At 43.0% G+C, this 23,599-nt stretch overlaps 2 protein-coding genes across 9 annotated transcripts in view; one reads left to right on the forward strand and one right to left on the reverse strand.

Annotated features, from left to right (window-relative positions):
• Window positions 1–1,176: 1,176 nt before the first annotated feature.
• LOC105472775 (RWD domain containing 2B) lies at window positions 1,177–15,395 on the reverse strand. 3 transcript variants are annotated; one of them, XM_011726316.3, is made up of 5 exons: window positions 15,231–15,395; window positions 5,087–5,313; window positions 4,932–4,999; window positions 4,454–4,816; window positions 1,177–3,351 (listed from the first exon to the last, which is right to left on the reverse strand). In XM_011726316.3, exons 2-5 carry the CDS (start codon window positions 5,291–5,293, stop codon window positions 3,117–3,119), a joined length of 873 nt encoding a protein of 290 aa, XP_011724618.2. In that variant the 5' UTR covers window positions 5,294–5,313; window positions 15,231–15,395; the 3' UTR covers window positions 1,177–3,116. The 3 variants fall into 3 exon arrangements, with proteins under 3 accessions (XP_011724618.2, XP_011724617.2, XP_070951650.1); XM_011726315.2 differs by lacking the exon at window positions 15,231–15,395 and adding an exon at window positions 9,772–9,919; XM_071095549.1 differs by lacking the exon at window positions 15,231–15,395 and adding an exon at window positions 9,772–9,919 and having other exon boundaries at window positions 3,224–3,351; window positions 4,438–4,816.
• A 160-nt stretch (window positions 15,396–15,555) lies between these two features.
• The window catches only part of LOC105472776 (ubiquitin specific peptidase 16), a 31,111-nt gene continuing 23,067 nt past the window's right edge, over window positions 15,556–23,599 (forward strand). For 2 of the 6 annotated variants that reach the window (XM_011726318.2, XM_011726321.3), the window contains exons 1-4: window positions 15,556–15,691; window positions 16,628–16,690; window positions 18,759–18,860; window positions 21,167–21,345. In XM_011726318.2, the coding sequence (XP_011724620.1) occupies window positions 18,800–18,860; window positions 21,167–21,345 (240 nt within the window). In that variant the 5' untranslated portion in view covers window positions 15,556–15,691; window positions 16,628–16,690; window positions 18,759–18,799. The remainder of the gene's footprint in view (window positions 15,692–16,627; window positions 16,691–18,758; window positions 18,861–21,166; window positions 21,346–23,599) is intronic. The other 4 variants (XM_011726317.2, XM_011726319.2, XM_011726320.3 and 1 more) reach the window with 2 other exon arrangements.

The raw sequence follows: 23,599 nt of genomic DNA on the forward strand, positions 1-23,599 counted from the left end.
AATTTCACCAATGGTCTGTTATTTTTTAGTTTCCCTGATACACATCTTTCTTAATAACAAAATAAATAGCACTTTGGGAGGCCAACGCGGACGGATTACCTGAGGTCCGGAGTTCAAGACCAGCCTGGCTAACATGGTGAAACCCCCATCTCTACTAAAAATACAAAAAATTAGCCGGGTGCAGTGGCGCGCGCCTGTAATCCCATCTACTCGGGAGGCTGAGGCAGAATTGCTTGAACCTGGGAGGCAGAGGTTGCCGTGAGCCGAGATCACGCCACTGCACTCACACTCCAGCCTGGGCTACAGAGCGAGACTTCCTCTTCAAACAAACAAACAAAAACAAAATAAAACAAAGCATGTGGCCAATATTCCCTGCCAGTACTTGTTTTCTTTAGAAAATGTAACTTTTAAACATAATTTGACTTGAAACGGTTTTTCAGGATTTATCATTTTTTATAGGTGATTCCAGTTCAAAATAGTTATTACATTAATATGTTGATAAATCGTCATTGCTGAACAAATTTTTTTATGTGCAATCATACAGAACATTTTATATTTAAGGATGTTTATATATCAAGTATATAATCATTGGTAGAAACTGGGCAGGGCGCGGTGGCTCACGCCTGTAATTCCAGCACTTTGAGAGGCTGAGGCAGGTGGATCATCTGAGGTCAAGAGTTCAAGACCAGCATGGCCAACATAGTCAATCCCCGTCTCTACTAAAAATCCAAAAAGTAGCGAGTGTGGTAACACGCACCTGTAATCTCGGCTACTTGGGAGAATGAGGTGGGAGAATCACTTGAACCCCAGGCGGCGGAGGTTGCAGTAAGCCAGGATTGCACTACTGCACTCCAGCCAGGGTGACAGATCCAGACAGAGTCTGTCTCCAGAAAAAAAAAAAAAGAAACCTAAGAAAGCTATATTGCTTATACTCTTAACATTTCTAACATTTCACTACATTTATCCATTCTCAAAGGAACTTTCTCATCACAAGATTGGAAAATCTGTACTTCCCTGGCTTAGTATGACTTAATCATAAACGTCTAAATTTGACTGATGTCCCAGGAAATAAAACTTGTAAAACTACTCTGTTGCATTCTATGTGTTTATGTGACATTTGAGATCTGCATATTATGCATAGCAATCTGGTTTTTAATATAATGTACAGAAACTGAAAAAGTTTTAGCGGTTTAGTTGCCACTTTAGCTGCTTAAAGTAATATATGCATCATCTGCCCCCTTTGGTGGTAGGAATGTCAGATTCCATTCTCTGTAGGGTATTTCATACAAATCTGTTAGTCACTGGAGGAATCAGAAACTAGACACACAACTGGTCCATCTGGCTGTCTGGTGGCAGCAGAGGAACTGGGATTTCCAGGGCAACTGACAGGGCAATAGGAATGGGCAGCAGGGAGGAAATCTGGGGAGGTACATAAGGTTTAGGTCCAATACAAGCACTGTGCTTTAAATACCATTCTGACCCTCATTTATGTTTAATAACCTTTATATTTAAGATCTATCCACATTGCCTTCTTCCATTTTATTCCTTCAGATTTCTACATTGTATTACATAATATATGCTATCTTTCACTTACTGATTCATTTTGTGATAAGCATAGTTTGCCTCCAACTTTTTACTAACTTAATGCATTGTTTCTCACCCCAACTCCATTCCTCAACCAAGTCTGACTGGTCAAGAAATATCCAACACCTGGTATCAACCTGCGTGCTAGCAAATTAATAAATAATAAATGCTTTTGGAACCAATTTATGGAGGTCCTTAAAAACTGAGTGGTGTGTTTAATGGTAGGTCAAAATTTGGCAAAAAGAAGTATACGGAAAGCCATTTCCAGAACAAAAAAATGTCAGAATACAATTTGCCAAACAAATCTTCTAAATTACTAATTTGATGAATTGTTGACGCTTGTTAAAAAAGTTTAAGCCCTACTCGTGCCTCAGCCTTGTCTGAGGCAAGCCCAGGAACAGGGGCAGAGCGTGAGTATACAAAACAAGACGAACTGCAAACTCCACTTCAGAAAAACTTCACCTATTTATGTATCAAAAGGCTGGGGTAAATGCAAAACTAAAGCTCTGAAAAACTCTATTTGACAAACTAGCTTTCAACTGCTAGTAAAAAGCCTAGAAATTGGCTGGGCGTGGTGGCTCATGCCTGTAATCCCAGCACATTGGGAGGCCGAGGCGGGCGATCACCTGAGGTCAGGAGTTCGAGACCAGCCTGGCCAACATGGGGAAACCCCGTCTCTACTAAAAACACAAAAATTAGCCAGGCATGGTGGCAGGCCCCTGTAATCTCAGCTACTCGGGAGGCCGAGGCAGGAGAATCGCTTGAACTTGGGAGGCGGAGGTTGCAGTGAGCCGAGATCGCACCATTGCACTCCAGCCTGGGTGACAGAGCAAGACTCCGTCTATTAAAAAAAAAAAAAAAAAGCCTAGAAATTAAACAAAACTGGTTTTATTTCATAAGACGTCTAGAGATAGGCAGCGGCTGGTGTTGGGTCAGCAGCTCAACAACGTGGCAACTGGCATCTTCGTGGTTCTCTTAGTCCTTCCTTCTGTCATAGTTCAAATAACTCCTCCAGCTCCAGCCATCACTTTGGCGTTTATAAAAGTAAGAGGGGGAGGAGGTGGCCTAGCTGCATATGTTTCTTTAATCAGGAAGCAAAAGTTTTCCCAGAATTCCCAAGGCCAAAGCTGTGTCCTGAGGCCACTGAGAGTTGTTAGTTGCAACAGAGGCTGAAAGGGAAACAATTAGCTTTTCTGGGTTCTTTAGTGAAGGCAGGTAAGGGAGAAGGGGGTTGGGAATGGCTGGCAAATTGGAGCACCAACATCACCTTTGTGGATCATTTCTTTTTCAAAATGGGCAGCTGATATGTGAAGAAATATCTAACAATTTTAAGGTTGTAATTTAAAACTCAGTTCTGCTTTCAATCATGACATTTTTAACAGATGCATTTCAGCTATACTATTTTTTCTTGTCCCCCACTCCCCAACGTTCTAGAATGGAACTAAAATAAAATTACTTACTTAATCTTTCAAGAAAAAGTGGGAAAAAAAAATCAAAAGACTAACAGTGACAAGATACTTTCAACTACTCTGTCATTGTCCTTCTACACCAAAAAACATCTGGAAAACATCCCCACATCCTTTGGCATTTAAGAACTGATAGAGCTGACCAAAGTCCATGTGGTTTCCCCTGGCTCCATTAACACTGAACACTTTTTCTTCAAAAATGGAAAATTTCCTTTGTCTTTCCATTTCATCATTTGTACCATCAAAAGGAATGTCTTCTCGATGGCGGATTAAAATTCTCTTCCAGTTTAATTTTCTGAGTCTGAAAAGAAATTTCCAAAGTAAACATTTTCAAAATGTATAGAGCACATAAAACAGAAGTTATAAAACAGACTTATCAATGCCTTTTCCTAGAAGTAGTCTACTTTTTAAAATTTTTACAACTTTTGTTTATTTAGTAGAGACAGGTCTTGCTATGTTGCTCATGTTGGTTTCAAACTCCTGGCTGCAATTGATATGATGCCTCAGCCACCCACAGTGCTGGGATTACAGGTGTGAGTCATCACACCCCACCCAAGAAATCTACTTTTATCTCAGAGGGATTTATTTTAATCAAATATGATTCTGGTCATAATCCCATCCCCAAACTCATTTGTTGCCCTTACTACGGCCTTGTATCAGTAGTTTAGAAATGTAGGAATTACTGAATCCCAAACTATTAATGGATCTTCTCAGAAATTCATTTAGGATATCAGTAGAGAAATGAGAAGACTAGTGGCAACTCTAGTGCTTCTAGAAAGCCCCTTACTTCATAGGGTATACAGTTTGCAGCATCACTAAGATAAGGGAAGGATCAGATCCATGGAAGTGGATGGGGTCATAGTGTCTTGGGCAGGAGCTCAATTCATTCAGCGTATATTTACAGAATGTCTCCTATATGTACTTGTCAGGTAAGGGGGAAAATGCTGACTACATGCGATTTCTGCCGTATCTATCAACTTGAGATTGAATCCCCATAAAGATACAACCCCCGGGACATACTTATCTCCAAATCTCTAATAGTCATGTGTTGCTTAACAATGGGGATACATTCTGAGAAATGTATCTTCAGGTAATTTTGTCATTGTACCACCACGATAGAGTGTACTTACACAAACCTAGATGGTACTTTTTTTGTATTTATATTTTTTCATATAGAAAAGCAAATGTCCCAGCACGATTACTGAATATCACTCTGATATTCAATAGTGGGAAGATCAAGTGCCATGTATCAGGTTTCTGTATGTGCTCCATTATAATCCTATGGCACCACTGTTTTATGTGTGGTCCACTGTTGAGCAAAACATTACTAGGCAGCACATGACTGTATCTTGTTTACTATTAAAATTTTTGACATGACTTCACATACATATGTGAAAGCAAACCTTGACCAGAATTCTTCACAGGCACTTTGTGGGCCTTCCACACAAACAACACCAGGTTTTCCAGGCATGCTAAACCCAGACAGGGAAAGCTCCTTTGCCCACTCTAGAATATTCTTTCTTTTGCATTTGTTGTAGATATGATGGCTGTAGATCCAGAGTCTTGTGAAGATGAGGTCAACTGACTGGACTGTGCTTCCTGTGGGGGGTGAAGATGAAGTATCTCTGCTGACATAGCCAGACGCGTGTTCTCTAACCCACTCCGTGGCATTCAGTATACAAACATCTCCATGACAATGTTTTTGCAGGAATGCAGTCAGATCTGTGTTCAGCTGAGTCTGCTGGGATCTACTCAATATTACTGATCTAACAGAAAAGATATAAGAAAACAATTGTCTGGGAACAGAAAACAAATTCAAGAGTTGCTTTTATTCTCAGATTAATTTGACCTCCAAAGTTGGCCAGAACTTCTGTAACGTACCTGACAGTAATTTCAGGCAGAACTGCTGGGTATTTAAAAGGAAGAATACAGGCCAGAGAAAACATCGCCTGATTAAAGAGAAGAAGAAAAAGTGCACTAACCAATGTTTTAAGTCTCAACATGTTTCAATCCTTCCAAAAGCAAAACTGAATTACCATTGCTTCCTCAGATACATCCAGGTTCATATTGATAGTAAAGTAAACTTTTGAAGATCGCCCCTCCATTGTCTTCTTTTCAATACAATCTTTCAGTTCTGCTACAGCCAGTTGGTCATTTACTATGAGCTCATTCTCACCAGGGAACATACTGGCTAGCAGGTCTAACTCAGCAAGCTGGGCCTCCGCCTGCTCTATCTCAATCATTTTTGGACATGTGTAAGTTTCTAAGGAGGTAAAGACAAGAGAGACAATTTACATATGCAATCTTAGAAGAAATGAATACATCAACAAGGGTACTTACTAAAATTGTATTTGATTTCTTCGTAAATTGTACAATTTAATTAGTCTCTTCCCCATCACTCTACTTTCAGATATAATATACTAAGTCCTATGCTAAGACCAGCCTGGGCAACATACTGAGACCATCTATAAAAAAACAAACACAAAAAACTTTTAATAGTAAGTAGACACCACATTCTTCTGTGTCTAGATAGTTGAGCGGACATTTTGAGCTACCATAAATGGGCAATTTCATCATAGTAAACCAATTATGTAGTCAAAAAGCTGTATCAATAATGTAGCCAGAAGAGAGGACATAACTGGTTACACTGGAAACCTAGAATGTACAGAATAAGTCAGAGAGTTTGATTATCTGAATGGTCAGTTTCTTAAGTAAATATTGTTTATTAGTTTTTTTTGAGACAAGGTCTAGCTCTGTTACCACAGCTGGAGTGCAGTGGCATGATCCCCGCTCACTGCAACCTCAACCTCCCACGCCCAAGCAATCCTCCCACCTCAGACTTCTGAGTAGCTAGGACCACAGGTACGCACTGCCACGCCTGGCTTCATTTTTTATTTGTAGAAACAAGGTCTTGCTATGTTGCTCAGCCTGGTGTCAACCTCCTGGGCTCAAGCAATCCTCCTGTCTTGGCCTCCCCAAGTGCTAGCATTACAGGTATGAGCCAATGAGCCACTGTGCATGGCATTTATGAGTTTTTCTTTTCTTTTCTTTTTTTTTTTTTGAGACAAGAGTCTCGCTCTGTCGCCCAGGCTGGAGTTTAGTGGCACGATCTCGGCTCACTGCAAGCTCCGCCTCCCGGGTTCATGCCATTCTCCTGCCTCAGCCTCCGGAGTAGCTGGGACTACAGGTGCCCACCACCACGCCCAGCTAATTTTTTGTATTTAATAGAGATGGAGTTTCACCATGGTGGTCGGGCTGGTCTCAAACACCCGACCTCAGGTGATTCACCTGCCCCCTCGGCCTCCGAAAGTGCTGGGATTATAGGTGTGAGCCACCTCACCTGGCCTCATGACAATGTTTTCTTTGCTAACCACTGACTTCGTATAATGTTATATCCCACTTTTGTAACTTGATATCGTAACAAACATTTGGTGGTGGTGTTTTTTGTTTTTGTTTTTTTTTGAGACAGAGTCTCGCTCTGTCGCCTAAGCTGGAGTGCAGTGGCACCATATCCGCTCACTGCAAATTCTGCGTCCCAGGTACACGCCATTCTCCTGCCTCAGCCTCCCGAGTAGCTGGGACTACAGGTGCCCGCCACCACGCCCAGCTATTTTTTTTTTTAATTTTTTGTAGAGACGGGGTTTCACCATGTTAGCCAGGATGGTTGAGATCTCCTGACTTCGTGATCCACCCGCCTCCACCTCCCAAAGTGCTGGAATTACAGGCGTGAGCCACCACACCCAGCCCCCCCCCCCTTTTTTTTTTTTTTTTTAACAAAATCCTCATACATACTTAAAATCCCTGGACTTATTGGAATTCCATAGACGTATCTGCTAGTCTGTTTTGGAGTTGAGAAACACAGAAAACAACTTCTTGGGTGGTTATTAGAGGAAGTGCATTTACTTTGTTTTTTGTTGGAGTGGCTCTGTTACCAGTGTTTGGATTCTATTACCAGATTGCCAAGGTGCAACTCCAGGCTCTGCCACTTACCAACTGCACGACCTTAGGCAAGTGGCTTAATTTATCTGTGCTTTAGTCTCCCCAACTCCGTAACTGGGATGAGAGGGTTGCTGTGATGATTAGATGAGAATTTGTGGAAAGTGCCTGGCAACAAAGTAAATTTTATGTGTGCTTGCTGCTATTATTATTAATTTAAAAACCTTTTTTTTTTTTTTTGAGACAAGGTCTAGCTCTGTCACCCAGGCCAGAGTGCAGAGTTGGTTCACTACAACCTCTGCTTTCTGGGTTTTTTAGTAGAGATGGGGTTTTACCACATTGGCCAGGCTGGTCTCGAACTCTTGCCCTTGTGATCCACCCGCCTTGGCCTCCCAAAGTGCTGGGATTACAGGCATGAGCCACGGTGTCGGGCCGCTTATTACTATTATTATTATTGGTCATCATTTCTTTTTTTGTTTGTTTTTGAGACGTAGTCTTGCTCTGTCACCCAGGCCGGAGTGCAGTGGCACGATCTCGGCTCACTGCAAGCTCCGCCTCCTGGGTTCACGCCATTCTCCTGGCTCAGCCTCCCAAGTAGCTAGAACTACAGGTGCCCGCTACCATGCCCGGCTAATTTTTTGTAGTTTTGGTAGAGATGGGGTTTCACTGTGTTAGCCAGGATGGTCTCGATCTCCTTTATCTTGTGATCCACCCGTCTCGGCCTCCCAAAGTGCTGGGATTACAGGCGTGAGCCACCAAGCCCGGCCTGGTCATCATTTCAACAAATGTTTCTAAAGCACTTACGTTCAAGCATTGGCACTAAGATAACAATGAATGAAAGTAATAAAACAACTCTACTGGTGGGAGGATACCATGACATCAAAAACAAATTTATATGCCCAGCCCAGGTGCGGTGGCTCACGCCTGTAATCACAGCACTTTGGGAGGATGAGATGGGCGGATTACCTGAGGTCAGGAGTTTGAGACCAGCCTGGCCAACATGATGAAACCCCATCTCTACTAAAAATACAAAAATTAGCCAGGTGTGGTCGCACACGCCTGTAGTCCCAGCTACTAGGGAGGCTGAGGCAGGAGAATCACTTGAACTGGGGAGGCAGAGGTTGCAGTGAGCTAAGATCATACTACTGCACTCCAGCCTGGGCAACATGTGAGACTGTTTCAAAAAAAAACGAAAAAGAATTTTTATATCCAGTAAATAACTGCTGTGAAGAAACCTGAAGAAAACAAGGACAAGGGAAACAATAAGGCAGCAGGGGGGTGAGACTGCCCAAGGGGTCGTCAGGAAAGGCCTTTCTCCTAAGGTGCCTGTAGGGAAGAGACTTTAAGGAACTGAAAAGGATGCCATGTGTTGTGTTTTTCTTGGCCAAGAGTGTTCGAGGGAAAGTGAACAGCATGTTCAAATGCCTTGAGGTAGGAGGGTGCTAGAGCAGCTGGCCAGCGCACAGTGAGCTGGGGACAGGGGGAATGAAAGAGTTTAGTAAGGAAAGGTGGGGCAGTTTATGTTGGGACTAGTAAAGCATGGCCAGAATTTTGAATTTTATCCCGACTGATACGTAAGAGCTACAAGAGAGGTTTGACTTAGGAAGATCCCCACACTTGCTGCTACGGAGAAAAGTGAAAGGAAAAGTGGGGTAACCAGATAGACACCGCAATAACTAGGGAGAGAGGATGGTGGCTTGGATAGGATTATAGTGGTCAAGTTGGTAAACTTCAGGTTCTGGATACATGGAGAGAACAGAGGCAACAGGATTTACAGATGAATTACATGAGACACGGAAGAATGACTCCAAGGCGTTAAGCTACTGAAAGTATGGATGTGCCATTTATTTGGACGGTGTGGTCATGGAGAGCTTCAGGAGAGCTTCATGGAGAGCTGAAGTAATGAAGCGCCTACTAAGACACTGTTAGTTAAATAGAGATGCCTAGCATGCAGTTAGATATACAGTTTTGGAGTCTACGAGAGACTGAGCTACAGATATAATTTTGGGAGTCAACACTTATTTGGAGCTATATATTTGTTTAAAGTCTCCCAGGGAGTGAGCAAAGTCGGGAGAGGGTCCTATCGAATTGCAGGTAGCAAAGATGAAATGGAATAGCGAAGAAGTACAGGACGGAGGGACTCTTGAATGGATAACTACGGGAGTGATGTCACAGGTCATTTATCTGCCAAACTATTTTCGCTTAAGAGATTTCAGTCCTTCCAAAAAACCCTCAAGATAATTTTATGACTCAAGATTTCAGCGAATGCTGTAAGGAAATAGACTGTAGCCGGGCGCGGTGGCTCACGCTTGTAATCCCAGCACTTTGGGAGAAAGGGGGATTGCTTAAGCCCAATTGTTCAAGACCAGCCTGGCTAACACAGGGAGACCTCGCCTTTACTATTATTTAAAATATATATATATATTTAAGAGAACGTAGACTGAAACTTGCTATTTCTGAGTGGAATAATATCTTTTCCTTGCAGTTTTTTTTTTTTTTTTTGAAAAACAGAGCACGGTACCCCGCGACCCAAGCCACGAAGCTCCCAGGAAGAATGCCCAGCACGCAGCCACCCTCGCACCCTGATTGCCCTCGGGGCGAGGTCGCCGGCTGGAGCGGGGCTGCTGAAGCCGGGAAGCAACGCCGAGGTCCAAACCGACCGATGGGCGCCTGCAGTGAGGGGTGGCGGGCAGCCATACCGGGAACGTTCCCAAAGTGTTGCGCCCGGCGCTGCAGCGTGGGAAACCCCCGTGGCGCTCGCCACTGGCGCTGAGGCGAGACTAACCTTGAGTCGCGGCTCCCTCACTGCTGTAACCCGTGTTCCATGGCTGCACGGACAGCTCAATTTTCACCGGAAGGAAACCTCAAAATTCTAGTATACTGCGACCCAAAACTCACAAACCGCCTCACCTAGCGGCCTATCAGAGAAAACAAGGCGCACGGCGCATGCGCGCGCAGGGCCGCGGCCGGAAGCTAGAGCTGGCCGGTCGGGCGCCGGGTCCGCCAGTGTTTGTGTACGCAGCTGAAACGACTAAGGGAATGCTTTGTCCCTGCTAGGTACTTCTCAGTCGCAGAGTTTTCTTCTTCTTCTTCTCCTTTTTTTTTTCTTTTTTTTTGAGACGGAGTCTCGCTCTGTCCCCCAAGCTGGAGTGCAGTGGCGCGATCTCGGCTCACAGCAGCCTTCGCCTCCCGGGTTCGGGTTCAAGCGATTCTCCTGCCTCGGCCTCCCGAGTAGCAAGGATTACAGGCGCCCACCACCATGCCCAGATAATTTTTGTGTTTTTTAGTAGAGACGGGGGTTTCACCATGTTGGCCAGGCTGGTCTCGAACTGCTGACCTCAGGCGATCCGCCACCCCTGGCCTCCCAAAGTGCTGGGATTACAGGCCTGAGCCACCGCGCCCTGCTGGAGTTTTTCTTCTTAATAACTCTCCATGCCAACCCCGTTGTCATTTCCCAGCGGCTGCCACTGTCAGTCTATATAGTGGGCTCTTTTCAGGGACAAATAATCGGTCCGTTAATGCTCCTCAAACTCGAACGTGCCTAGGAATAGTTCGGGAATCCTGTTGAAATGCAGATCAAGATTCGGTAGGTAGGGGCGGGGGTCCAAATTTTGCATTTCTAGTATCTTCCCACACAGTGGTGATCCTCCTTGTCCCTGAATCATGGAGGAGGAGGGCAATTAGGGAGATCTGAGCCTGGATGCATGGTGGCCTTAGCTATCTTAGGTGTTCTCGCCCATTAACCAAGCTGGGAGGAACCGTGTGAATGCATATTTTTCCCTCTTAATAAAAGGGTAGTTTGAAGGAGATGCTGACAGGAGGGTAATTGGAAATGTTTTTCTTCCCAATCCAACTATATGGAATACACCTTATAATATTTATTTTAGAAGTGTCATAGATACGATTTGTAAACACTGACATTTAGCAATACTAAATATCACTGCTAGCTCTCCCCCCCCACCCCTGCAGCTTTTTTTAAACAAAAAGACGACAGTATGTATTGTAGGTGTTCATAAACTACATCTTCTGCATGGTGTTTCATGTGCATTTTTCAATGTAATAATTTATTTTTTCCTCCAACATTTATTATGAAAAATTTCAAGTGTAAAGCAAAGTCGAGAGAATTTTACAGTGGAGCAGATCTCAAGAGAAGGGGAAGGACGGATTTCCCCTCTATTTAGCAGTGTCTGAAGACATTTTGGGTTGTCACAACTGGAAGGATGCTATTGGCATGGAGTAGGTAGAGCCCAGGGATGCTCCTCAACTTCCTACAATGAACAGGACATCCCCTGACGATAACAAATTTGCTGGTTCAAAATGCTGATAAGTGTTGAGGTTGAAAAACACTGACCTGGAGAGTATAGAATTTTACTCTACCAGCTTTGTCACATATCTCATCAATCCATCTGTTTTCATACATTTCAAAGTAAACTGCAGACAGTACCTTCTAAGTATCTCTAATGTACATCATTCAAATTAGTTTTTGTTTTGTTTTGTTTTGTTTTTGAGACGGAGTCTCGCTCTGTCGCCCAGGCTGGAGTGCAGTGGCGCCATCCCAGCTCACTGCAACCTCTGCCTCCTGGGTTCACGCCATTCTCCTGCCTCAGCCTCCCAAGTAGCTGGGACTACAGGCGCCCGCCACCACGCCCAGCTAATTTTTTGTATTTTTAGTAGAGACAGGGTTTCACGGTGTTAGCCAAGATGGTCTCGATCTCCTGACCTCATGATCCACCCACCTTGGCCTCCCAAAGTGCTGAGATTACAGGCATGAGCCACCGCCCCGGCCCAAATTAAGGGTTTTAAAGGTAAAAATGAAATGTATACCTTAAATACACGAGTTTTTAAATGCATACACCTATGGAACTCAAGCCATATTAACGTATAGAACATTACCATCACCCCATAAAGTTCTTTCATGCCCTTTCTTAGTCCCCATCCAGTTCTCCCCAAAGGTAACCACTGTTCTGATTTTTTTTCCCCACCATACTTATTTTTCTTGTTCTAGAACTTCATATGGTTGGAGTCATGCAATAGATATTTTTGTGTAAGGGTTCTTTCACTCAGGGAAATATTTTCATCTGTTATCATGTGTATCAGTTTCTTTTGATTGCTCAGTAGTATTCCATCATATGAATATACCAGTTCCATTCTTGTTTTGATAGAAACCTGGGCTATCTTCAGTTTTTTGGCTATTATAAATAAAGCAGCTGCGAACATTCTTGTACAGCATTTTATTTCTCATGACTATTTCTTTTCGATAAATATTTATCGAGCACTTACTATATTCCAGGCACTTGCAGGTACTAATTATAGCCATGAACAACACAAAGATGTTGCATCTCTCAAAGACCTTATATTTGCACATTTCTGTGTATGGATGAAGAGAGCTAAACATAAAGGTAAAAATAAAAGAAAATTATGGGCCGGGCACAGTGGCTCACACCTGTAATCCCAGCACTTTGGGAGGCCAAGGCAGGCAGCTCACTTGAGGTTGGGAGTTCGAGACCAACCTGACCAACATGGAGAAACCCGGTCTCTACTAAAAATACAAAACTTAGCTGGACATGGTGGCACATGCCTGTAATCCCAACTACTGGGGAGGCTGAGGCAGGAGAGTCGCTTGAACCCGGGACGCAGAGGTTGCTGTGAGCTGAGATCACGCCATTGCACTCCAGCCTGGGCAACAAGAGCAAAACTCAGTCTCAAAAAAAAAAAAAAAAAAAAAGAAAAGAAAATTATGGCCAGGCATAATAGCTCATGCCTATAATCCCAGCACTTTGGGAGACCAAGGAGGATCACTTGAGCCCAGGGTTTGAGACCAGTTTGGGCAACAGAGAGAGACCCCTGTCTCTACAAAAAATACAAAAATTAGCCAGATGTGGGGTCCTGTGCCTGTAGGCCTGTAGTCCCAGCTACTCAGGAGGCTGAGGTAGGAGAATTGCTTGAGCCTGGGAGACTGAGGCTGCAGTGAGCTGTAACTGCACTACTGCACTCCAGCCTGGGCAACAGAGTGAGACTCTGTTTCAAAAAAAAAAAAAAGAAAAAGAAAATTACCAGATAGTGGATAATTGCTGGACAGAGAAGTAAGGTGATGTGAGTGATCAGATGACTGTGTTACCTAGATTGCCCTGTAACTGGAAGGAAGTGACTTTTAAGGCATGTATAGAGGCTGGATGCGGTGACTCACACCTGGAATCCTAGTGCTTTGGGAGACTGAGGCTGGAGTATCGCTTGAGGTCAGGAGTTTGAGACCAGCCTGGGCAGCAAGCTTTTGCAGAGACACGGTGACTTCAAAAAATCAAAAAGTTAGCTGATGGGGTGGCACACACTGGCAGTACCAGCTACAGGAGGCTGAGGTGTGAGGATCACTTGAGCACAGGAATTCAAGGTTACAGTGAACTATGATTGCACTTTAGTCTGGGCTACAAAGCCAGACCCTGTCTCTAAAATAAGTAAATTAAAAATAAGGTATGAACAGAATGACAATAAGATACCAACCCCGGAAGATGAAGGGGAAGAGCCTTTCAGACAGGAAGCACATGGTACAATGACCTTAAGGCTCTGTTTTAAAATGGGTGGGGGCAAAAAGCCTGCATTTCTGGAGCTTGGAGAATAAAGCTTTAAAAAATTATCTCACCCCACTCCTGTTCTTTCTTGCATGAGAGCTGGAGCCTATGCCCTACCACACATCCGTGGATATGCCCAGGATTTGACTTGAGCCTTGGAACTTTGCATAATAGCTGCTACTAACTTTTTGAGATAATACATTCGTGGGGGCTCAGTCCTGCCTCATCTAAATCACCAGAGACCAAACAAGGACGAGCCCAATATCTCTTGGACTTTAATGTCATAATGTTGTCAGAATAAAGTGAAAGATGAAACTAAGCTGGGCGCGGTGGCTTACACCTGTAATTCAGCACTTTGGGAGGCTGAGGCAGGTGGATCACTTGAGGCCAGGAGTTCAAGACCAGCCTGGCCAACATGCTGAAACCCCACCTCTACCAAAAACTACAAACGTTAGCTGGGTGTGGTGGGGTGGCATGTGCCTATAATCCCAGCCATAAAGGAGGCAGAGGCAGGAGAATGGCTTCAACCCGGAAGGTGGAGGTTGCAGTGAGCTGAGATCGTGCCACTGTACTCCAGCCTGGGCAGCAGAGTGCAAGCCAGTCTCAAAACAAAAGAAAACAAACAAACAAAAAAATTTATCTCAGCAGTAAAAAGCAAGAGAGCTAGTTTTCCCCCAAATTTAACCAAATGTTACTCTGGTGGTTAGTATGCCACCATCTTAAACTCCTTTCATCTGATTAGTAACAATAGACATTTATTTTATGACCAATTTTTTTTTTATGGTGAATTACCTGTTTACATTCTTTGACTATTTTTCTATAGATATCTGCAACCCCCCCCACCCTCGCACCCTTGGTAGGGATTACTATTTTCTCTACTAAACTAAGACTCCAGGGCAGAGAGGCCTATGTTTAATTCATTTGAGGGAAGGCTTGGCACAAAGTGTACCCTTACATATTTTCTTTTTTTGAGACAGAGTTTCACTCTTGTTGCCCAGGCTAGAGTGCAATGGAGTGATCTCGGCTCACTGCAACCTCTGCCTCCAGAGTTCAAGCGACTCTCCTCCCTTAGCCTCCCGAGTAGCTGGGATTACAGGCGCTCGCCGCCATGCCCGACTAATTTTTTGTATTTTTAGTAGAGACGGGACTTCACCATGTTGGCCAGGCTGGTCTCGAACTCCTGACCTCAGGTCATCCACCCGCCTCGGCCTCCTAGTGTTGGGATTACAGGCAAGAGCCACCGCGCCCGGCCTCGCACTTACAAATTTTCAAAGAATGAACAGTAAATATTTGAAAATCCCCTCCTCTCCCGCAATTTATGTTTGACACCGTCTTTCAGTTCTGCTTTAAAAATTCACTCTCGCGGCCGGGCGCGGTGGCTCACGCCTGTAATCCCAGCACTTTGGGAGGCCGAGAAGGGCGGATCACAAGGTCAGGAGTTCCAGACCAGCCTGGCCAATATGACGAAACCCAGTCTCTACTAAAAATACAAAAGTTAGCCGGGTGTAGTGGCGTGCGCCTGTAGTCCCAGCTACTCGGAAGGCTGAGGCAGAAGAATGCCCTCCAGCCTGGGCGACAGACGGATATTCCGTCTCAAAAAAAAAAAAAAAAAAATTAACTCGCTGCGTTTTTTATTCTGACATGGCGCAGGAAGGTAAATTCAAGACAACTCACGTACTCAGTTTTAGAAGTCGAGAGGACAGAATTATGGAAACAGAAATTTAAGCGGTCCCCGTTAGTCTCCAAATGTAATGTGTTCCAGAAAGGTAACCATCTGGGGAACTCCAAGGCTCAGACCACCACCAGATGCCCACACTTCAGAGGCATTTATATAACTTCATGGTTATGTCAGAGATCAGAAAACCCATTGACAACCAAACCCCTAAGCCCGAACTTCCGGCGCAAGCCGCACGCAGGCGCAGATTTACTAGCGTCAGAGCCCATGGTCACGGGAGGTGGGGGTGGGGAGGTGGTGGCCTAGCCACTTCCCATAATGCCGCGTTCCGGAAGTTGTTGCTTTCCAGGGGTCACTCTGGCTTCTGCTCCGTCGCTCTCAATTCGTCAACAGGAGGAAGACGGAGCTGGCTGCCCAGCCCAAAGGCCCATGAGGGGATGCAGTTATGGGCTCTGTCGCCGTGGGTGAGTTCTGGTCGCACTGCCTGGCAGTCGTCGCTCGCCTGACTTCCTGCGCTGGGAGAGCCCCTGTTTTCCGCCCCAACTTCGTTCTCTTCTTGAAGGCCCCACTCTTTAAGCACGTAACCCGGCTACTTCCGGTACTGCGATCTCATTGGCTGCGTGTCTTGTCAGTTCCAGAAGCTGGCCAATGAGATGCTGCTGCTGGCGCCCTTCTTGACCCCGTGGACCCCGGGGTTCCCCGGTGGGATCGGAGCAGTTAGAAGAGGAGGAGAGGGGAGGTGTGGCAGGCGCCGAGCAAGTGGGTGGGTGGCGCGTGGCAGGGACTACCCTATGGGTTGGGGCTGGGTTTGCAGCCGTGTTCTTACTGCTGGTAGGAAAAGCAGGATCTGTCACCTATCCAGTTGACTTCACCTAGGAGAGGACTGATCTACGCAAAACTTGAAAGCCACGTTAAGACCTGCTGACAAAGTTTTCCACACGCTTACATTTTTAATGGAACCGAGTAGGCAGGGGACGACTGGGAGGGCAGAGAGAGAAGAGACTTGGAATAATATGAGAGCCGGCAACACTATCTTTGATTTAGATTTTGTACGGAGTCCTGCAAAGAGTCATTTCACTAGGACGCTAATACTCATCCGATGACACTACTTGAAAAGTGTAGTAAGCTTATTGATGTTTTAGAGCTGATGGAAGTCACAGTATTCTCTCCTCGTGACTCATTAGTTGCCTTTACAGTTGTCAGAAATTTACTGGGGCTCTTTCCGCAGCACTGGAGTGACGCCTCTATGTCCTCTGCCTGCAGCAATTAACAATTCGTCTTTCAAGTTTCCTATGGAGTCTTGAGCTGCTGCAATCCTAAAACCGGATTTACTAGTGCTGTCTGTCTTCACTGCTGCAGACTTCTGACTTCTTATTCTTCACTCTTTTCTTTTTCACCAGAACTTGTTTGCTTCATTCTTATGTACCTACCTTTGCACCTTGTAATCATCCTTTATGCCTCAGGTACTATTCTATTTTTCTATTTAAATGCAAGAAGTATTTCTTCAGGACCTACTATGTACTAACATTATGCTAGATATTATAGGCAGTTCCAAAGCTATGCCTGAAACCATTTATTTTTCTAAGAACTTTAGGTTCTGCTTAGAGAAATAAGATAAACCCAGATAAAAATTTAAGAAATTCACTAGAATATCTGATAAGGGGACAAGATGACTGGAGCATACCATAAATACTGGAGAAGTTCAGTGGAGAGGTTAATTTAGAGTAGAATGATTGTCTAAGTCTTCCTTGAAATGGAGAGCTTGCAAGATTGGTAAGATTTGGATAGATAGAACATTACGGCTAGAAATCAAAGACATCAAGGCGCGGAGGGTACAAAGTGTTTTGGAGTGGAGTACAAGAGACAGACTTGGCCAGGCATGGTGGCTCACGTCTTTAATCCCAGCACTTCGGGAGGCCGAGGCGGGCAGATCACGAGGTCAGGAGTTCAGACCAGCCTGGCCCAGAGTTCAAACCCCCGTCTCTACTAAAAATACAAAAATTAGGCGGGCGTGGTGGTGGGCTCTGTAATCGTAGCTATTCGGGAGTCTGAGGTAGAAGCAGCATTTGAACCTGGGCAGCAGAGCAAGACTCTGTCTCAAAAAAAACCAAAAAGAGACTGACTTGATTGGCAGGTAAAAAGTGGTGGTCTTGAAAACCCAAACATCTGCGTTTTACCTTTTTTTTTTTTGTAGAGATAGAGTGTCGCTTTTTTGTTGCCCAGGCTAGTCATGAACTTCTGGCCTCAAGCGATCCTCCCACCTCGACCTCCGAAAGTGTTGGGATTATAGGCGCGAGCCACCGCATCCGGACAACACCTGCCTTTTAGCTCATTTTTGTTACCCTGTGTGATCTTTCACCATTTTTTTTCCTGAGTTTTCTCCTTGAGTGAAATGTCTCTGTTTAAAGTGTTGTTATCGAAATCCGATGTGATAATGTTTGTGAAAGGACTTTGAAGATCAAAAGTACTATATAATTATAATTTTAGTGGGTTTTTTGTTGTTGTTTTTGTTGTCGAGGCATAATAGAGAGTCAGAATTAGCTGAGCATTGGGGCCAAATTTATAAAGGCCTATGGTCCCTATTTATAAAGGCTAAAGTTTAGGGAGTGTGGTCTGGGAAACTGTTAAATGCTTTCAATCAAGAGAATGATATAATAAAAATAGCATAACTGGAAGATGAATGTAGTACTGAACTCCCACCCCGATTAGAGTGAGTTGGATTGGAAGCAAGAACTTGGGTGCTATATTTTGTATTTATTTCTAAAATCTATAATTCTAGATAGGTAGACCTGTATGTACTTTTAGCACTTTTCTTGTTTTCTAAGTTTGAATTGTTGACTAAGAAGGTGAAGATGTGATGTGCAGCTAGATTTGTCATAGCCTTCCAAAGTGGTTTTGTCAATAATGTAATAATGTGAATAGTCAAGAATGCAGTTGTAATCAATTTCCATTTAGCTGATATGCATAGGAAATCTTGGTGTGGAAAATGCACAACAGTGTATCACTTTTTGTATTTAGCTTTGAAGCTGTTTTGGAAAATTTCTAACTCCCTTCAGGAGGTTGTTGTCCGAATTATTTTTAATTTTTATTAGAGAAATTATCCATTTAATTTGCATAGACTGCAGAGCTAAGAAAGATAGCTTAGAAGGAAAGGAAATCAGTTTTCTGATTAAAGTGCCACCATTATTTCACATGTACGTAGTGAGGAGTCAGCTTCCTAAGAGTATCAAGTTCTGAGACTGTTCAAGACCTGTGTAAGAAGACCAGGGTTCTCTCCTGACCTTTTACATGTATTGAAAACCTCTTAAGCTTGCTAAGAATCAGTTTCCTATGCTGTGAAAAACAGGGGAGATAACTATTCTATCTACTTGAGTTCCTATTGAAAATTAGATGATTATATGTGATTGGTCTTTATAAATTACAGTGTGATAGACACGCATAATATATGTGGCTTCATTATTTTACTGTCTCCTAGAGAAATATAAGACATACTTTCTTTTTTGTTCAAGCTAACTTTATCTTGTTTTCTAGATTATTATTTTGTGTCAGTAAGTAATCCATAAAGTGCCAACATGGGAAAGAAACGGACAAAGGGAAAAACTGTTCCAATCGATGATTCCTCTGAAACTTTAGGTATATTTCATTGACTGAATCTTTAATGTTTATATCTCTAAATGAATATGTTTTAAAATATGAAAATGGTATAAAACTGTACATTGTTATCTACATTTTAATGTAATGTTTATAATCTATATGTCATTTAACAGTCTTCTACTTTTTTTTTTTTTTTTTTTTTTGAGAAAGAGTCTCGCTCTGTCACCCAGGCTGGAGTGCAGTGGTGCAATCTCAGCTCACTGCAACCTCCGCCTCCCAGGTTCAAACGATTCTCTTGTGCCTCAGCCTCCGAGTAACTGGGATTACAGACATATCCCACCACAGCCAGCTAATTTTTTTTTTTTTTAAATAGAGACAATGTTTCCCTATGTTGGTCAGGCTGGTCTTGAACTCCTGGCCTCAAGTGATCCGCCTGCCTCGGCCTCCAAAAGTGCTGGGACTACACATGAGAGTCACTGTGCCCAACCTTCTACAACATTTTTTTTTTTTTTTTTTCTGAGATGGAGTCTGGCTCTGTTGCCCAGACTGGAGTGCGGTAGCATGATCTCAGCTCACTGCAGCCTCTGCCTCGCGGGTTCAAGCGATTCTCCTGTCTCAGCCTCATGAGTAGTTGGGATTACTGGTGTGTTCCACCACACCCAGCTAATTTTTGTATTTTTAGTAGAGATGGGGTTTCACCATGTTAGCCAGGCTGGTCTTGAACTCCTGACCTCAAGTGATCCACTTGCCTCAGCCTCTCAAAGTTCTGGAATTACGGGCATGAGCCACCATACCGGACCTTCAACAACATTTTTAATGGCATATTATTGCATTGACCAAAGATCATGGGTATTTCATAATTTATTTAGATAATTTTCTACTGTTACAGATTTAGGTAATCTTTAACTTTTTAGTATTATGAATGGCTCAGTAGTAAACAACTTTATAGCTAAATCTCTGTGTATATTTAAATATTTTCCTAATACACATATATAATTTTTTAATAGAAGGGTATCAACATTTTCAAGGCTCTTTTGATTCTGTTGCTAAATTGCCATCCAGGAATGTTTTACTAATTTCCAGGCCCCCTAGCAGCATAGAAAAGTGCCCATTTCCCTGAACCTTCATCAGCACTGGTTAGTATCATCTGTAAAAATCTGTGCTGATTGGATAGTTGAAAAAGGGTACCTTCTTTTTCCAGTTTGTATTTCTTTGAGGACTGAGATTTGGTAGTTTTTCCACATGATCTCAGTTGCATTTATATTTCTTTTCTTGGTGCAAGATCATTGGACATAAAGCTAATTATGCCACTTGACTAGTTTCTAAACCTCCAATGTTCCTGAAACAACTCAGCACTTTAGAGTGATTTGCAAAGCTCTTTACTTATTTTGGCCCCAACAGAGTTTTCAGCCTCAGGTTCAACTGCTCATTTTTACACATTGTGTAACTCCATCATCTGGGGAGACAGCATGCACTTTTACATGTTTTTGTTCTTGGCATTGGCATTTTCAGATTGCCCTTCACTCCCTGAGGTCACAGTTTAAAGTGTGAGCCGTGAAGTCAGAAAGATTTGAGTCTAAATTCTGGCATAGATACTCAGTAGTTATGAGGGCAGTAAATCTTAGTTTTCTCATTTGTCATTGGGAATAATACTGTCTTCTAGGGTGATTGTAAGGATTAAATGAGATAATGTATGCAAAACATTTAACAAAGTTCATAGAACATATTTAATTAATATCAGCAATTTTTATTACTATTATTATCTTCTAGGATTGCACAGATATTACCTCCCCTGTGACACTTTTGGTGACTTTAGCCTTCTCTTCTTTTGCTGCTACACCATGTTTCAGAGATTTTTATACATTAATTTATTTAGCTGCCTTTCCTTCCGGAATGTGAGCTACTCAAAGGAAAGAGCTGTGACTTGGTCAATTTTGGGCTCCTGAGCGTCTAGCACAGTGCCCGCCCTGTAGTAGGTGTACCATTGACTGAATGAAGGATGTTTTCTACAAATCTTTAAAGATAAAGAGAATCATAAATATGATAAAGGTCCTTAATTTAAAGGGAATAGCCAAATAAATTGAAATGAATTTGTAGTGGGGGCAGTGGTGGTTATATTTAGGACTTTAAGAAAGCAAAACTTCACAAATTTGTATCAAATCTGTTTCTCACATATTCATCTCGTATTATTCAAACATCAAACAATTTTAAGTTCAGAATATCTAACAGTTACTTTACAGAGTAAATTTCATTTTTGAAATGTGAATCAAGGTTAAGTTTTGAGATTAACTGAAGAAAGTGATTTTTGACCTTATATATTCCTTCTCTATTATTTGTTTTAATAGAACCTATGTGCAGACACATTAGAAAAGGATTGGAACAAGGTAACTTGAAAAAGGCTTTAGTGAATGTGGAATGGAATATTTGCCAAGACTGTAAGACTGACAATAAAGTGAAAGATAAAGCTGAAGAAGAAACAGAAGAAAAGCCTTCAGTTTGGTTATGTCTTAAATGTGGCCATCAGGTATGCTTACTTTTAAGATTAATATGAGATTTTAGAAAACTCTTTGAACTTACTTCAGAAGGTATTACTTGGAAGTACAGTATGGGTAAAAGGGTACTAGTAACATAGATCGTGTTCTCTGGGGAACCAGTTCTGAGTCTAAAGTGTGCGTATAGGTGGTAGAATGTTCTCTGGTACCACACCAGTAGAAGTAAGGGAAGCAAGATTAAGCACAGGGAGAAGTTGAATGAAGAGGCAGTGGCAATGGCGTCTCAGCCAATCCCACAGTGATCTCTGCCTGAATTGAGGCAAGGAGCTAGACCTTTCTATCTGTGTATAGACCAGTCACTGGATATGGCCTGTCCCTAGAGCAGGAAGTAACCTTGGGCGAGGCAGCTCCCTTTTGTTGAGACCAATTCCTGGGGATGGATGGACTAGACTGTGAGCTCTCAGCCGGCCACATTCTCAGCACCTGGGGGAATGAGTAGTACCTTGATCTTTGGGAGTGAGGGCATGTCTGGCTGGCACATCATAGTGTCTGCTCTGGCAGCTCACAGTTACTACCGGGGTACTAAAGTCAGGGCCTCTCAGTTACCCTTAGTGGTGGCAAGTTAAGCTTATATGTTAGGAACTTGGGCTACTAGGCAGTAGTCATGAAGTCATGAGGCTTCAAGATGAGGCAGATAGCCAGTTGTTTTGTGTTTTTTTTTTTTTTGAGATGGGGTCTTACTCTGTCACCCAGGCTGGAGTGCAGTGGTGCAATCTTGGCTCATGGCAGCCTCTACCTCCCAGGTTCAAGCAGCTTTCCTGCCTCAGTCTCCAGGTAGCTGGAATTACAGGTGTGCGCCACCACGCCCGGCTGATTTTTGTATTTTTAGTAGAGACGGGGTTTTGCCGTGTTGGCCAGGCTGGTCTCAAACTCCTGATTTCAAGTGATCCACTAATCTTGGCTTGCTCAAAGTGCTAGGAATACAGGCGTGAGCCACTGCGCCCAGTCAGGATTTTTTTTTTTTCATTACATGTTTTCGAGTTGAAAATCTTATTGAGGTTGTTATAGATCCATGTGCAGATCTAATAAATAATTCAGAGAAATCCCTATGCATTTTGCTCAGATGGTAACATTTTACAAAATGAGTATAATATCACAACCAGGATATTGAGATTGATACAACACACCAATCTCAATCAGATCTCCTGAGTTTGACTTCTCTTTTGTGCATGTGTATGTGTACATGTGTATTACATTCTGTACACTTTTGTCACCTGTGTAGATTATTCACCACCACAGTCATGATACTATATAGTTGAACATCACAGGGATCGCTCATACCCACCTCCCTACTGCCACCACTCTCTCCAGCCCCTGGCAACCACCATTCTATTCTGTATTTCTAAATTTAGTCACTTCATCAGAAAGGTTATGTAAATGGAGTCATACAGTGTGCAACATTTTGGGATTGGCTTTTTCTTTTTTCTTTTTTCGAGACAGGGCCTCACTCTCTCACCCAGGCTGGAGTTCAGTGATATAATCATGGCTCACGGCAGCCTTCACCTCCCAGGCTCAAGTGATCCTCCCATCTCAGCCTCCTGAGTGCAGGGACTACACCTGCATGCCACTACTCATGGCTAATTTTTGTAGTTTTGGTAGAGATGTGGTTTTGGTATACTGCCCAGGCTGGTCTTAAACTCCTGGACTCAAGTGATCCGCCCACCCGGGCCTCCCAAAGTGCTAAGATGATAGGTGTGAGCCACAATGCCCAGCCAGGATTGGCTTTTTCACTCAGCATAATCACCTGAAGATTTATCAAAGCTGTGTCTATCAAGTTTATTCTTTTTTTAATCACCAAATGTATTTTATGGTATATATGTACCACAGCTTGTTTTTACTGTTTACCTGTCGAATGACAACATCTGGGCTGATCCCATTTTTTGGTGATTAAATAAAGCCGCTATTAACATTTGTGTACAGGTTTTTGTGTGAACTTAGATTTCATTTCTCTAGGATAAATGTGCAAGAGTGCACTTGCTGGGTCCTATGGCAATTTAATGTTTAGTTTTTTAAGAAACTGCCAAACTATTTTTTCACAGTGACACTACTTTTTGTATTCTTACTAGCACTGTATGAATGATTCACTTTTTCTTCATTTTTGCCAGCATTTACAATTGTCACAGTTTTTTATTTTAGCCGTTGTGAGAGTTGTATACCGATATCTCATTGTGGTCAGTTAAAAAAATCTATATGTTAGAAAAGAATGTTGTTTACTTGTATTTGAAA

The sequence above is a fragment of the Macaca nemestrina genome, chromosome 4, assembly GCF_043159975.1.
Source record: "Macaca nemestrina isolate mMacNem1 chromosome 4, mMacNem.hap1, whole genome shotgun sequence".
Lineage (NCBI taxonomy): Eukaryota > Metazoa > Chordata > Mammalia > Primates > Cercopithecidae > Macaca > Macaca nemestrina.